The sequence below is a fragment of the Falco peregrinus genome, chromosome 5 (assembly GCF_023634155.1).
Source record: "Falco peregrinus isolate bFalPer1 chromosome 5, bFalPer1.pri, whole genome shotgun sequence".
Taxonomy (NCBI): domain Eukaryota; kingdom Metazoa; phylum Chordata; class Aves; order Falconiformes; family Falconidae; genus Falco; species Falco peregrinus.
In genome coordinates, this window is record NC_073725.1 from 71,732,227 (window position 1) to 71,746,971 (window position 14,745).

The following is a 14,745-nucleotide window of genomic DNA, read 5'->3' on the forward strand; positions in this document are numbered from 1 at the left end:
TTTTTTCACTTACAGAATTCTTCTTCTGTAGAAGATATTGAGTTAGGTGAGTCTTGTTGTGTTACAATATTAATGCTAGCAAGCTAGATATGCCGTGCATATTTGTTAGGAAATTTCTTAAGAAAATGAATCTTGTCATTTGAAAGATCTGTTGCAAAAAGTTTGATCTTTTTATCTCTAAAACTACATATTTAAGTGGCTGAGCAGATTTCCTTTTGGTCTCTTCAACTTGATATCATTGTAACTGCTCCTATAGTGATCATCTCATAACTGTTACTTGGAAAAATAGGGAGTGGAGAATAGGCCAGAGATCTAGTCAAGTATCAGGTCTGTAACTTTTCTTGTCTTTTTTATTTTGAGTAATATATAAACACTGAGATATAGGTACACGTGAATTAGAAGTTAGTGGAAGCTGAAGGCATTTAATGCGGTTTTGCTTAAATATTCTTCATGTTTCTCTACTTGCTCACCTCCCACGTTGTCAGGGTAAAAGTTATGGAAGATATTTTTACATCTTTGAACAAAAGTTCCAGTCATTCCCATTTTATCTGTTTCAGATTTATCTGACCAGAAGAAAGAGATGGTTTCTGCTGCTTCTTCATCAAACTTTGTTTCTGAAGTGTCTAAAGTGGCATCAGTACCTGTACCATCTTTAGCTTCTGTTATGCCTCTTCAGGTGGAAAAGCTTTCTTTGCCTTCTGCAGTTTTGGCAAATGGAGGGCATGTTTCTTTCTCTGTGCCAGAAGCATGTTTAGATTGTGGAGATGGAGATATAATTATTGGTGAAGAACTTGATGAATTACTTGACTCTGTGCCTGATCCAGATGAAAGCATAATGGTAAGACTTTTTTGTTTGTTTTCTTTCTCAGAAGTTTGTCCTTATGAGTGCAATCTTGTATTTTTTCAAGTGGGTTAGTAGTGATATGCGAGTTACATTGAGCTGTATTTGTGCATATTTGGGTTGATTTTCTCAGGTGCCGATGCTTGTAAATGTGGCCGTAAAGATGCTAACTAGGACCCAGCAGAACTCCAAGGACAATTACATTGGGTTTACATGTTAGAAGACCTGAGTGAAGTTGCTGGGAGAGAGAGATTACTTCAGAAATACTGCTACATGCTACTATTAATACTACCACAGTGGGAGGGATACTATTTCCAGGGAGTACTATGAAAGTGAAGTAGGCGTTTGAAGTCTGGGCTAGTTTGTAATGGTTTTTTTGGTGCAAATAAACCCTCTCAGGACCTGAGGGTGTGTTGGAGTGTTCACCCTGTAGCTATAGAAATTATAGTTAAGCACATGCTGTTAGCTTTGCAGGACAGTAGTGCCTGTGCTGTAGTCTCCTAGTGCGTTCACTAGTATCTCTGCAGTTGGAGCATTGTCCAGATCCATTTCCTGGACAACCAGAAATAGTTAGACCATCATGAGTTTTAACTTTTTATATTTTTTAGAGGAGATTATTAGAGAAGTTTAGGCATGTGAAGAGTTGATCTCCATTACGCCGTCCTTCCACAGCTAGAACAGGCTATGAAGCATACAGAGTTCTTCAACTATTAGTCAAAACAAGAGCTCTGATTGCTGAGCAGAGATGCCTGAACTTCTTACCAAGGGTACTGACTCTGCTGTGGCCCTGCCAGTCATGTGGAGCCCTTACTATTGCAGTGGTAAATGAGGCTGTGGTATATTTAATTCTTCAGTTAGTTGGGATTTTAATTCCTCATTCAGCTGTGGATGCAGTTGTAAATAATTAAAAAATGATTGGGCTTCTAATTCTCTGTTTTATGCACTTAGTTTTGTAGCAATTATTTTGGAAATGTAGGAAGTAATTATTTTGAAGAGACCCGAGGAAGCTTGTTGTAGTGAAAAATAAGAGAGGAAATAAAATCTTCCAAGACAGACTGCCGTCTTGTGTAGTGCAGAATCTTGAGTGAGTTGTAGGCTAACAACTTGGGGAACAGAGGGAGTTCCACATTGGCCAAACTGTGCAGAACGATTTGGTCAGCCTCCATACAAGGGGGAAGCTTCATGGGATGACAGAAGGGAGAGAAACTCCCCCACTTGCTAGGTCCCTAACAACGGTGTACAGAAGGACAGGTTTTTTTCTATGGTGAAAAGAAGGTCATCAGGCCTTTGCTGAACATGGTTTCATTTGATGGTATCTGAAGATTTATTTAAAAGCTAACTCTTTACTGTACTGCAATTTGAATTATGTTCTCTTTATTTAGAAAAAAAACATGTTGATTTCTGTCTCTTCCTACTATTCCCTGTTGTCTTACATTTTTAACATAATTTGGAAATTCAGCTCCAATCTGATAGATTAAAAAAATCCAAATCTGTTAAAATAATAAACTTCAGCTAACTGAACCTTGACAGTGGGTGACTCATTGGCAGTTCCTGGTTTTAGAGCACTGTTCAGGGTGATGACTGTAGTTCTCTTAAGTGTACTGTAGCTCTGTACAGTACTGTAGTGTACCTATCGTTATGTTTCAGTAGGTTTATAAAAACTTCGCAAAAACTTTAGTAAAAGAAATACTATTGCAGATTGTGTTCTGGAGAGTTGTTTTGCCATGTGTGAACATTCTTTTTAAATTTCTTTTTTTCCAGCAAACTACAGGAGCCAGAGGACCGATGCCTGCAGGAGGTGTAGCTCCTAGTGTACCTTTCTCTGCCTCTTTGTTGGGGACACTGCCAGTTAGTACAGGATTTGTTCCTTCACCTTCTCTTTCAGAAATCTTTTCACAGCCTTTGGCTTCTTCACTGGAAAATTTTTGTTCACCATTAAGCACCTTTTCAATCAGTGACCCAAAAAGAGGTAAGAAATTAGTCTTAATATTTAACCTCTTACAAAGAGAGGGAGTTGTGTGTGATCCAACTGGCTTCTCTATTTAACAAATGAGGTTTTGCAACTATTCAGTAATATGTAACACCCATGTAACAATTGAGCTGTGCTCACAATTTTTGATAATATTGATAATCACTGTTGATTGTACACAAGAATTCATAAATAAATCTTTTGTTTACTTGGGGTCTGCATAAGCGTGCTCCAGACTCCCTCTGTTCACTTTTTCTGCATTTATTATTTGTTCTGAGTAAGTATAAAGAAGGAACGATACTCCTTCAGTTCCCAGCTGTGTCTATGTGTGTGTGTCTGTGTCCCTAAACAAAGGTGTTCTTAAGGCTTAAACAATTTCTCATGATTTCACAGTAAACAAGATTTCTAGAAGGCTAATATAAGAGTGTACTCTGAAAAGATTGCATGTTTGGATTCAAACTCCAGGGACTTTTTAATTATATAGTGAAATCAGGTGTGTGAAAGATATAGTCAGTGAACTAGAAAAGGTAATATAGTTTTGTCTCTAATTGTCAGTGTTAGAGGAGCATGCTGTCTGTAGAACAAAGCCAAATTTACAAAATAAAATTAAAACTAGAACGACAGAAGAATAACCCGCTTTCATCTCCTAATTTTTGATGGTCAGGTATTGCTTATTTAGCTACCCTTTTTGTACCGCACAAGTATCTTCATGTTGCTTCAGCATATGCCTGTGAAGCTACTGCTGATGTTAATCAGATGGTTATATTGAAGATGATTACCTAGTAATTTTTCAGCCCAGATGCTTACAAGGGGCTTTTACATAACTGAAAAAAATAATCACAGCAAACCAAAAAACCTTTGTTGTTAGTCAAAACCCCAGACCTTTGATACTTCTACTTCTCAGGAATGATAAATGATTTTTTACATAGGATGTTTTGAGTAAATGGAATAATTAAAACAACTTTTTATTCCTTTAGACCTCTCAAGTTCAGCTTCTAGAGATGGAACACCAACACTTAGCAGCAATAATTCCCCATTGTTTGTAAGTATTAACGCCTTGAAGGCTTAACATAGATCTTAATTTTTCCAGTAGAAGTTTCTGATTTTAAAATAAGCACTCTTACCATTAAAATATGGTTCTGGCTTGGAAAACAGTTGTACAGTAGTGGTCAGCAACAGTAATTGAACACAAGAAAAAATTTACAAAGGTTTATTTTATATATGCAAACTTTGACTACTCTCATAGCCACTTTTCCGGGGAACTTGCTGTGAAATACCGTGGAAGTGTAAAATAATCAATCTAAGAAAGAGAAATGCTCTTATGATCTGACTGCCAAATAGTAGGAATTGTGGAGAGCTGTCCTAGTTAGAAGAGCAGAGCAGAGATCACCTTGTGTCTGAGGATCTGCCCGGCCTTGGTGTTCTAGTCATGCTGTATGTTTTCAATAGTGTTGCTGGCCATTGATTGTATGGGGAAGGATGGCATTAAGGATTGCATCCTCATGAGCCAGGATGGAGTAATAATTAGCCTGTCAAGTGCTGCTGTTCTCCCTATACCTGGTTGGGTCTTGTTATATGCTTAAGTTGTGCTGGGTGTGTGGCTTTTGTAAAATCTCTTGTGTCCCTTCTTAGACATGTGGTTAAGTTTGGATTATGTTTTTTTTTTTGTGTGTGTGTAGTCTTCCTATGCTTTGAAGAATCATTTCAGTAGGTTAAATTGTAATTGTAGCTAAATTAAATTATATGGATGGAGTAAAATATGCTTTCTTCCAACAGATAAATGGCCCTAGTAGTTTGTTTGGGTCTGAAAATTACATGGGAATTGCAGGCCAAACTAGAAATGACTTTTCAAATGTTTGTAGCAGTGCAACTGCTAATATACCTGTATCTTCAGCACTTACTGGAAGAAACCCATTAGAAGGTACACATGAGCTAAGACAGGCCTGCCAATTATGTTTTGTCAAAAAAGGTAAGGTGCTTTTCAACTCAGTTTGGTTGATTTTTTAAAAAATAAAAGCGTGCATTTAACATTTCAATGTTTGTAAATTGAAATACTGTTGTCTTCTAAACAGTGTTAACCCTGACTTGTTCTTTGCAGGTGTAGTGTGATCCTATGATTAAGGAACTGGTAAAATGTTCCAACAGCTATTTTATCTTCTTTCTTCTTGTCTTTATTTCTTATCCTAATAGTTTCTTGATTCCTAAACCCACCATGAATCACCACACATTTTCCCCAACCTGTATGTGAGGTTGTTCATATTCTGTATTCGCTTTCCTCCCCACCCCCAGGGTACGGTGAAGAATGACACCTTTACTCAAGACTAAAAAAAACTTGCAATACTCTCTCTGATTGGCCATGGGGAATTGAACTGCAGTTCAAAGTACCTGGTAACCTTCACATCCCATCTGTTTTATTCTTCTTTGAAACTAATTCTAAATCATAATCCAGAGGCTTCCAAACCTTAGTAATAATTAACTCCACTGTATTGACTCAAAGAATCCTAACTAGCATTGGGCTTTAATATAACTAATCTTGTAGGCCTGAGCTGTTGCTGTTAAACAGAGCCATATTCTAGAGGCAGTAGCTTTTATTACGACTAATCTTAAAAATAAGCATTGTGTTTCAAGTTACAGGTATCAATTGATACTGCTATGCTAATAAAAAATTGTATTGAGATATTTAGGGGATGACTATTGTAGTTTTAAAAACTTTGTATTAGTTTAGAATTACTTTTAGAAGCAAAGTAAATACATGAAGGCATGTTTGAAAAAACATAGAACACAATCTGTTAAAAACAGGAACTATAAAATACTGCTGGAAGTACTTAGCATGTTCCTAACTTCACTTCTTGTATCAAAACATCAATTTCTTCTGTTTCTTTGCATCTCTGTCAAAGTCTTTAAGTGTGTCCTGCTTTTACTACCTCCTTTTGAAATTGTACCATTCCATCAGCTTCTTGTCAAGGGTCCCTTAAATAGCAAAATTCATTGAGAATTGCTTGTCTTCAGACTATCCTTGTTGTCTTCATTTTGGTGGTAATGTAATCTTCACTTCACAGTATTGTCCTAAAGACAGAGTGTAAAGCTAGGCGTATTTTTGTTTCCAAAATCTCAAAGTTCTGGTATTGGCATTCATGTTTTTGGCACGTGTATGCTTCCTCCGTAGCGAATTTTGTCTCTGAACGTATTAACTGTTCTGATACAATAACAGTTGAAGGTTAAGAGAGCTGGTGCTGATCCTTGGAATTCATCTGCATTGACTTGTTATAAATAAACAATTTAAGTTTAAAATTAGTGTTGTAGAAATACATGCTTTGGAATTTGAAAGACGGTAGCAATTTGTGGCTGTCCTAAAGTAATCTTAAGGTTGTAACACAGCATCCCTCCCCAGATAACTTGTAGGTTTTTTCTTGCTGAGAATGGTCCTTTTGTAAGTACTGAGTTTTTTTTCTATTCTGCTCTACATAGCTGTTAATGACTTTTGGTTCTTCAGAGTTGCTGGTGCAAGTAGGAATTCTATACAGTGTGTTCATGTATTGCTTTTGGGCTTATGTGCCAGTCTGTGTATGGAAATGGTAAATGTATGCTGCAATTTATGCAAATATAAGAAATCATCTGTGATTGTTTCAGGTCCTAAATTATTGGATTATGCTTACCATCCCGGTTTAGAACATAAATGTAAGAAGGATATTCTAATTGGCAGAATAAAAAACTCTGAAGATAAATCATGGAAAAAAATACGCCCAAGACCAACAAAGACACAGTATGTAGGACCATATTATATATGTAAAGGTACGTGTTATAGAAGGTAAAATATTAATGCCTACTCTCAAAGTTATATAGTTTAGCTTTTTCTTGCTTATGGGAGGTGGAGAAGGGATGTTGCTGGGTTGTTTGTGTTTTCAAAGGCTGTAAGGAGAACCATATTTTGAGCATTCATGTGATTATCTAGAGAACATGCACTGTGTTTCTGTACTGTTACTCTCCATGAATAACTTTGCTTCCAAATGCTGGGCTGTCACTATTCAAACAATAAGAAAAATGCATTCTTGTCAGATTTTTGCAGTATGAACCTCTACTTATGATGTAGGCAAGGTGACTCATGGATTAATTGACAGCTGTATTTAAGCAAAGGGTATTCTGGGTTCTCAGCACTGTTGCCTTAGACTAGAAAAGGGTAGTTGATGGAGGTGTGCATCAGCCTTTCTGGGGAGTTTTACATTTTCAGCAAGTCCTTCAGCATTAAGGTTTTTCTTCTGTTAGATTTCAGTGACCCATTTACGATAGATGCACCTTTTTTATTAAAAACATTTGAAACTGAGTTAGTGGAAGTTTTAAGAATAGTTTCCAATAAAAGTTGTGTAATAGCGATGTCATATTCCATGTTACCATTTCAGATGTTGCTGCTGAAGAGGAATGTAGATACCCAGGTCATTGCACATTTGCATATTGTCAAGAGGAGATCGATGTGTGGACGCTGGAGCGCAAAGGAGCCTTTAGTCGAGAGGCTCTTTTTGGAGGAAACGGAAAGATCAACTTGACTGTGTCCCGACTTCTTCAAGAACATCATGGATTATTTATGTTTCTTTGTGAGGTGCTGCTTTATTTCTAATGACACAATAAAAGTTATAATAGATAATAAAATTACCTGGAAAGAAATGCTGTGGTTCATGCATGACTTATTTTGTAAATTTTGAGATGCATGTTCAGTAATAGTCTGGCTAGCTTGAAGTCTCTTAAAATTTTTAAGGTAAGGTATATTTTTAAATGTATAAAGTACATAAGCTATAATTATCTGTTTTTGTATTCCAGAAATGTTTTGATCACAAACCCAGAATAATAAGCAAAAGGAACAAGGATAACTCATCTTCTTGTTCTCATCCTGCTATGCATGACTTTGAAGATAACAAGTATGTCTGAAATACCATCTCTTTGTTTCAAATTAAAAGCACAGGTTTCACGGCATTTTTAAAATATTGACTTCGATTTCTTACCTGTTGATGAACTTCTCGTCCTTGGTAACAGACTGTTATGCTTTGGCGGTATTGAGAAGTCAAACTTTGTGAACAAGGATTGTCTCATGTAACTAAATTAAAAGAGAAGTATGTTTTTTATTAGTGCATTAAAAATTAGTGCATCCACCCTCATGTTTGAATCTGACTGTTTTAGTGTCAGTTTGTTAATAGCTCATCTACCACTGAGCTGCATTGATGTAAATTGATGTGTGATGTTAAATTAATATAGGAATTCATGTTTGCTCTTTCTTCAGTCTGGTTTGCTTATTTTGCTGTAGTTTTAACTCTGTTAAGAACAGGTTTACCTTAATTACAGTGTCTCAAGTAGACCGTGTTCTTTATTAATACAGTTGATAAAAAAGCATGGGAAAGTGTCTTTATTAAATAAGTTTTGGAGAATTAATAGACTTACATTTTTATATGATGGTAACGTAAGTGGGAGCAGTTTAATTACTTTGTTTGTACTCCCCTATACTGAGGAAACGTTACAGCTGTAAGAGCTAGGCTGTTACAGTGATGCATCAACTCTTTCTTTAATGGTGCTCTACAAAAGAATAAATACTTGTAATTAGATCAGGATATATACTTGAAAGGGGACATGATATGCTTTCCCTCTTGGAACCCGGTGATCCAGCTGGATTGAATTCAGTAATGCTTTGCAGAAGAGGGGCCTCTGGATTTCACCAGAGTACTGTTTTGTGATACTGGTTTACTCAGCCTAGAAATGACAATTAGATGCTACTTCCTTCTGGAACCTTTTTTGGCTTTCTGATTTCAAGTTAAAAGTGTTAAAAAGACATTTGAATAAGCTGTGATGGAGGATGGTTATTTTACATGGTTTTCCACACATGAGCAAATTAATTTTAACCAGTATCTAAAACACTGTTTTCAAAACAGGTGCCTTGTCCACATTTTGCGAGAAACTATGGTGAAATATTCGAAAATCCGCCCTTTTCAAGTTCGATGTCAGCTTGACCTTTGCAGGCACGAGGTGCATTATGGCTGTTTACGAGAGGATAAATGCTTTTATGCTCACAGTCTGGTAGAGCTTAAAGTCTGGATAATGCAAAAGGAAACAGGTATGTTTGGTAAAATGCTCACTTTTCATTGTAATGCCGCTTCTTCCTTGTGTCGCCTCCCTTATGAAATTAGCATGTTGGAATCACTGCATTCACTTAGAATTTGCTGGAATCTTCGATACAGCATATTCAATAAACAGTAATGTAAACATGATGAAAAGTACTGAGTAGGCTACTAGCTATTCAAAATTAGCAAGTTTTTGGTAATAAAAACTGTCAAAACTAGTCAATATGATTAGATTTTTTTTTTCCTAGACTAGAAGTCTTGAGTAGATATTAAATCTAAATCGAACTAGATTTGTTTTTATTTTTAAACCTTCAAAGTCTGGAAGATATTGATCAAATTTATTTTTCACAGAGCACTGAAACAAAAACCTGAAATATTAGTTTTTTGCCATTGTTTCCCTGCATCCCCCAGTACAAGAGTCAAGTTTTTGCACAGTTAAACCTTTCTTTTAGCTTAGTGCCATTCTGATATTCTTATATAGTGAGCCAGAAAAGAAATCTTTCCAGTTTGTTACTGTGGCTCTCATTAGTGTATGTGTTGATAAAGCTTAACTATTTTTCTGTTCTTGCTTACGAAGGACATTTAGGCTGCTTTTTGTTGATCTTGCTTGTTTTTGTTGGCTTCTGTGAAGATAAATTTTACTGCTTCATTTCTAGTGGATAGCTTTTGAATGACATATCTGTACTTACAGTCCATTTCTTGGTCATGAGTTCCAAACTCTCCATGACCGACTTTAATATTTTTTTATTTATTTGTTTTGTTTTTTTTTTTTAGAAAAAGCAATTGACCTGTTAGTGGTAAATAATTTGTAGCACGTAACAGTTGCTCATTCTTCCTACCTGGCTCTGTATGAGAGCAGTACTTCACTGATTAAGTAATCATGTTGGATCATTGTGATGCACAGAGGAAAAAAGGAAAATTTTGCAATCCCAATGTGTTACAGTGTTTCTGGTGGTTTTGCCCCTTTACGTCTGTGATTTATCCTTGTCTGCCTGTTCTTTGAAGAAGAGGCTCCTTGTTGCTGCACCCTTCTGTCTAGATTCTTGCTCAGGTAAACTGACATGAGATCTCATACTGACCTGAACATTTTGGAGGAAGGAAATCAAACAGAGGCAAGAGATGGCTTTCTTTGCCTATTCCCTATTCTGTCTCTCCTGGATTAGCCTTTAGAAGTTTCTATGTGAAAGTAAAATAGTTACTTTCTTACCAGCCACCCCTACAAAGGCAAGGATAGAAAATGCTTACACTATAATTTCTATTTTGAAGTAGGGGTTGGGTTCTCCAAGAAACTTGATGTGCCACAGGAGGCATATTTTTTATTTTATGATGTGTTCACGCAGTCATGCTTTGCCAAAGTCAGTAAAAACTCAGTCTTTGCTCTTTGAATGAGGCTCCTCTTGTGAGTGTAAGGTGTGGTAAGTAAAAGGAATGCTACCTTAGGAAAGAAACATTTTACCGAACCTCAAATCCAAACACAGGTGACAGTCTGTATTTATGTGGAATGAGTGCAGTAAATGTTACAGTGTATGTGAACAGTGTATAGCTCAAATAGGAACCTTATACAAAGCATTAATAAGATTTTTTTTTTTTTTTTTTTTTTTGGAACAGAACCTAATCAACAAGGGCTTGTTTAAAATCTTTGTAAAGAAGGCAGAAGCAATCTGGGGTCTGTTAGCTTGCATTTTGGGTAGTTTTTCTGTGGTCTGTAATAAAATGTAGCTTTTCTAATTAGATTGTCATTAGGGTTTTAGTACATTATGTTTAAATAAATACTCAAACATGCATCTTAACTTATTTGAGCATTCTGCAGTTTAACAAACTTTGATGTTTGCTTTTTGATGTGATGATACATACAGTTTTTCTGGTTTGGAGGCTCTCGTGATTCTTCAGTGTGTGTGTGTGTGTGTATGGATGTGGACATATGTCTACACCCACAGGTGAGTGTCTGAGTGTATGTACACAATATATAAAAAGAAAAATGGATAAAAACTTAGGGGCTTCAGTAGCGTTCCAGTTTGAGCATGTGTGTAATTCTACAACAGTTGTAAGTGCTGAAGAACTTTCCCCCTTTCTTTATAGGTATTTTGCATGATACTATTGTTCAAGAATCAAAGAAATACTGGCAGAACATGGAAGCTAGTGCACATGGATCACAGGTATTTTCATTTTTCCATTAAACTAATGCCACAGTGACTTTGGTGATAATTCTTTTTCTGTGTCTGTGTATAATGTAGCTTATTTTAGAAATTACTTTTTTAATGCTTTCTTCCAATAATCTCTTTCACTTTAGGCTTTCTTCAGCTTGCTCACTCACACTAAAATACCTGCTTTGCTTTTATGCAGCTCTTTCTTTACTTCACTTTTTCTGTCATAGGTGGATTTAAAACCTAAATATAATTTCAAAGTCAGCTGCCATAGGGCAATTAATTAGCTCTTCAATATGTAGGACTTTTATGTGTTTAGTTTGTATATATTATCACAAATTCTGGGTACCTACACCTAAATCAGAAATAAGTTAAATAAAAATGCATTTATAAAGAAATGTCTGGTTTGAAATTAGAAGCTAAACTATTACAAGGCATGCAGTGTAGCGTCTGCTTCTGGAATTCATGATTGTGTATGAATTTCTGTGCAGATACAAAATACCTTTTATTGTTGTTATTTTTTTGGCTTAAGATCCTTGGGAACCAAATGAGGTATGGATCACTTAATTTGAAGATGAAGTTTGTTTGTGGTCAGTGCTGGAGAAATGGTCAAGTTAATGAGCCAGACAGAAACAAAAAGTACTGTAGTGCAAAGGCCAGACACCCGTAAGTAAGACCAAACTGTGAAAATTTTACTCTGTCAGCCGTTTAAAACCTCTTTTGGCAAACTTTGTTACTGCTTGGGAAAGAGTCATACAAGGAAATAAAAAGTCATGCTGAAACAGAACACAGTAGTTTTTGTAGTATGTTAATAATTGGTAAGGAGAAACACTTTGGCTGTTTGCTTTGGGATTTTTTTAATTATCAGTTACGGTAAAGTTTCAGTAGAATTTAGTTAAATCTCAAATATGTGGTGAAAGCTTTATAAAGAACCTTTCTGGGGTTTCTTGGTTCTGCTTCTGTGTACACTGTGTGTCCTTTTTTTAATATATTTTTTTCATTGAATGCATCTGGTTTGTAGATGGACCAAAGATCGCCGTGTGGTGCTAGTAATGTCTAATGAACGTAAGAAGTGGATGACCATTCGTCCTCTTCCCGCAAAGAAACAAGTGCCTCTGCAATTTGATGTATGTTAACCTAAGCCAAAATTTTTAGTGAAGAAAGTAAATAACTGGAAAATACTGGTAATTGGGCTGATTTAGTCAGTTCTGCAGAAATTCCCGTGGGAGTTGGTGGGAATATATTTATAGTGTTTCTACAGAATTCAGCCTTTGAAGAGCACTGATCTCACACGTTATTACTGAAGCCCTTTCTCATCTGGAAGTTAATAACTTTTTAAAGTGATTTAACTAAGTTCTTACTATTTCCAGTAAATACTTCAGAAAGAGTTCAAACGTATCTGTGGTTTGGTAATCTGGTCAGAGGCAAAAAACAGCCATAGTACTTGCTTCCAGCAGTTTGTTCTTTCTAACTACAATACATGAGGTTTTTATAAAATGAAGATGACTTTTTTTTTAATGTGAAATAAATCATAGAATTGTTTAGGTTGGAAAGAACTTTTAAGATCATTGAGTCCAACTGTTAACCTAGTGCTGCGAAGTCCACCACTAAACCATGTCCCTAAGTGCCACATCTGCACATCTTTTGAACACCTCCAGGGATGGTGACTCGACCATTTCCCTGGGCAGCCTGTTCCAGAGCCTGACAACAAATACGTGTCTGATTGGGAGGGGGAACACTAGCCAAGACTGGAAAAAAAAAATCAAAACCCAAACCATTTTCTGCTATCATCCATTTTACTTTATATTCATAAGGATATTTTTTTTATTCACATTCCAGTTGTGCAATCATATTGCTTCAGGCAAGAAGTGTCAGTATGATGGGAACTGCTCATTTGCTCACAGTCCTGAGGAAAGAGAGATGTGGACCTATATGAAGGAGAACAGCAGTAAGTAGAAGAGCAAATTACTGGGTAGAACTGAAAAATCAGAAATCAAGAGTAATAAATGACATAAATGATAATATCATGGTTTGCAAGAAAGCAGGCTAAATTTACAAAGAACTGTAGCATAGTTTATATTAGTACTTCGAAATTCAGGTGTTGATTCACGGCAGCACGGTTGTTACCTGGTGGCACAATTGTTACCTGTACTTTGGGTGCCTGTTCAGAAATGTGTAACATCTTACTTCCCCTAGGTAGGCAGAAATGGGTCTTGGTTAGTAGCCAGAGATTCATACTGCTCTTGGCTCTTGTCTCTAAACTGTGCAACTGTCTATATTGTGTCCTTCCTTTTTTCTTCTTACAATAGGTGGGGACTGAATTATGCTTGCAAACTCAAATCATTCATCTAGCATTCTCAAACTCTTGCCTTAATTGCTAATTACTTATTTTAGCTTCTGCTCTCATTAGTTCAAGACTTGGAGCAGTTGTATGACATATGGCTAAAAAGTCAAAAACCAGAAAAAGGAGATGATACAGCTGCACAGGCAAACAAAGAGAATGGGAAGCAAATTCACATGCCGACTGACTATGCTGAAGTTACAGTAAGTAATCATAGGTATAATTCCAAATTCAAACTTGTGGGTTTTTGTTTTGCCTTTTATTCCCCCTGCAACCAGTAGCATACATCATTGCCCTTAATTTCTTGGTGCTTCCTTAGGTGGTAGCTAGCTACACTAAATGCAGACTTTAACTGACACTCTAAAGCCAGTGGAGATCGTAAACCTCAGGTGATTGTTTAAATAACTATATCTCTTTAGGTAAACAGCAATTTACAGGCCAACATAAAGAAAATGTTCAAAATGTATTAGGAGCAGTTCTGTGGTTACAGTATTGAATTCTCAATGTTTTGTTTTCAAATTCCCTGTAAAACAGGTGGATTTTCACTGTTGGATGTGTGGAAAGAACTGTAATAGTGAGAAGCAATGGCAAGGTCACATTTCTTCTGAAAAGCATAAAGAGAAGGTTTTCCACACTGAGGACGATCAAAACTGCTGGCAGTATCGCTTTCCAACAGGATATTTTAGCATTTGTGATAGGTATGTGGTTTTTAAGATGTTAAAAATGCTGAAAAATGACAGTTCATAGTATAAGTAATTAAGGCGGTTGACAGACAATGTTTGTAGTATTTCTTGTTTTGCATGCATCTTTCAAGAAGAAATTACGTAATTAATGGTATTTTAACACTAATATTACTCAGGGAGTGACAAGGTGCCTAATTGTGGAACCAAATTAATTGCTTATGTGATGTTATTCAATGGTTGCAAGTTTACTGCAGCTGCATAAAATCTTGCTGGTATTATTGCAAGTTTACTTAGGCATCTATATATTAATTATCCGTGGAACACAAGAACAGTACCTAGCTGGACAGTGATATGGGCACTTTAAGGCAAGTAGAAATGTTGTTAGCATCAAAACAGATCTGTTAAAGTTGAGTATTTGCTATTGGAAGTCGTTTATGAACATGTGGAAGAGAACTTCCAATACGTGTTGGTTTTCCCCAGCATTGGTTGTATGTGTTGCTGCTCCCTTTAATTCTGAACTGCAGCCTGTTTTCCTGACTGCAGTTGATTTTTTTGCAAATCTGTTGAAAGTTATTTTCACTGTTGTAATCGTTTTGGAAGGCTAAAAACTTTGGGATCTGCATTCTGGAGTTAAGATTCACTTGACTGGTATGAATACCTTTGTTA

The 14,745-nt window shown here is 36.2% G+C and overlaps 1 protein-coding gene across 3 annotated transcripts in view; it reads left to right on the plus strand.

Moving 5' to 3' along the window:
- The window catches only part of ZC3H7A (zinc finger CCCH-type containing 7A), a 30,100-nt gene that overhangs the window by 12,642 nt on the left and 2,713 nt on the right, over positions 1–14,745 (plus strand). For 2 of the 3 annotated variants that reach the window (XM_055806564.1, XM_055806563.1), the window contains exons 8-22: positions 16–46; positions 558–838; positions 2,603–2,810; positions 3,788–3,852; positions 4,587–4,779; positions 6,441–6,602; positions 7,208–7,404; positions 7,623–7,720; positions 8,723–8,904; positions 10,991–11,067; positions 11,588–11,721; positions 12,077–12,182; positions 12,895–13,003; positions 13,466–13,599; positions 13,931–14,094. In XM_055806564.1, the coding sequence (XP_055662539.1) occupies positions 16–46; positions 558–838; positions 2,603–2,810; positions 3,788–3,852; positions 4,587–4,779; positions 6,441–6,602; positions 7,208–7,404; positions 7,623–7,720; positions 8,723–8,904; positions 10,991–11,067; positions 11,588–11,721; positions 12,077–12,182; positions 12,895–13,003; positions 13,466–13,599; positions 13,931–14,094 (2,141 nt within the window). Of the gene's footprint in view, positions 1–15; positions 47–557; positions 839–2,602; positions 2,811–3,787; positions 3,853–4,586; positions 4,780–6,440; positions 6,603–7,207; positions 7,405–7,622; positions 7,721–8,722; positions 8,905–10,990; positions 11,068–11,587; positions 11,722–12,076; positions 12,183–12,894; positions 13,004–13,449; positions 13,600–13,930; positions 14,095–14,745 lie in introns of those variants that run through there. The other variant, XR_008747537.1, reaches the window with a different exon arrangement.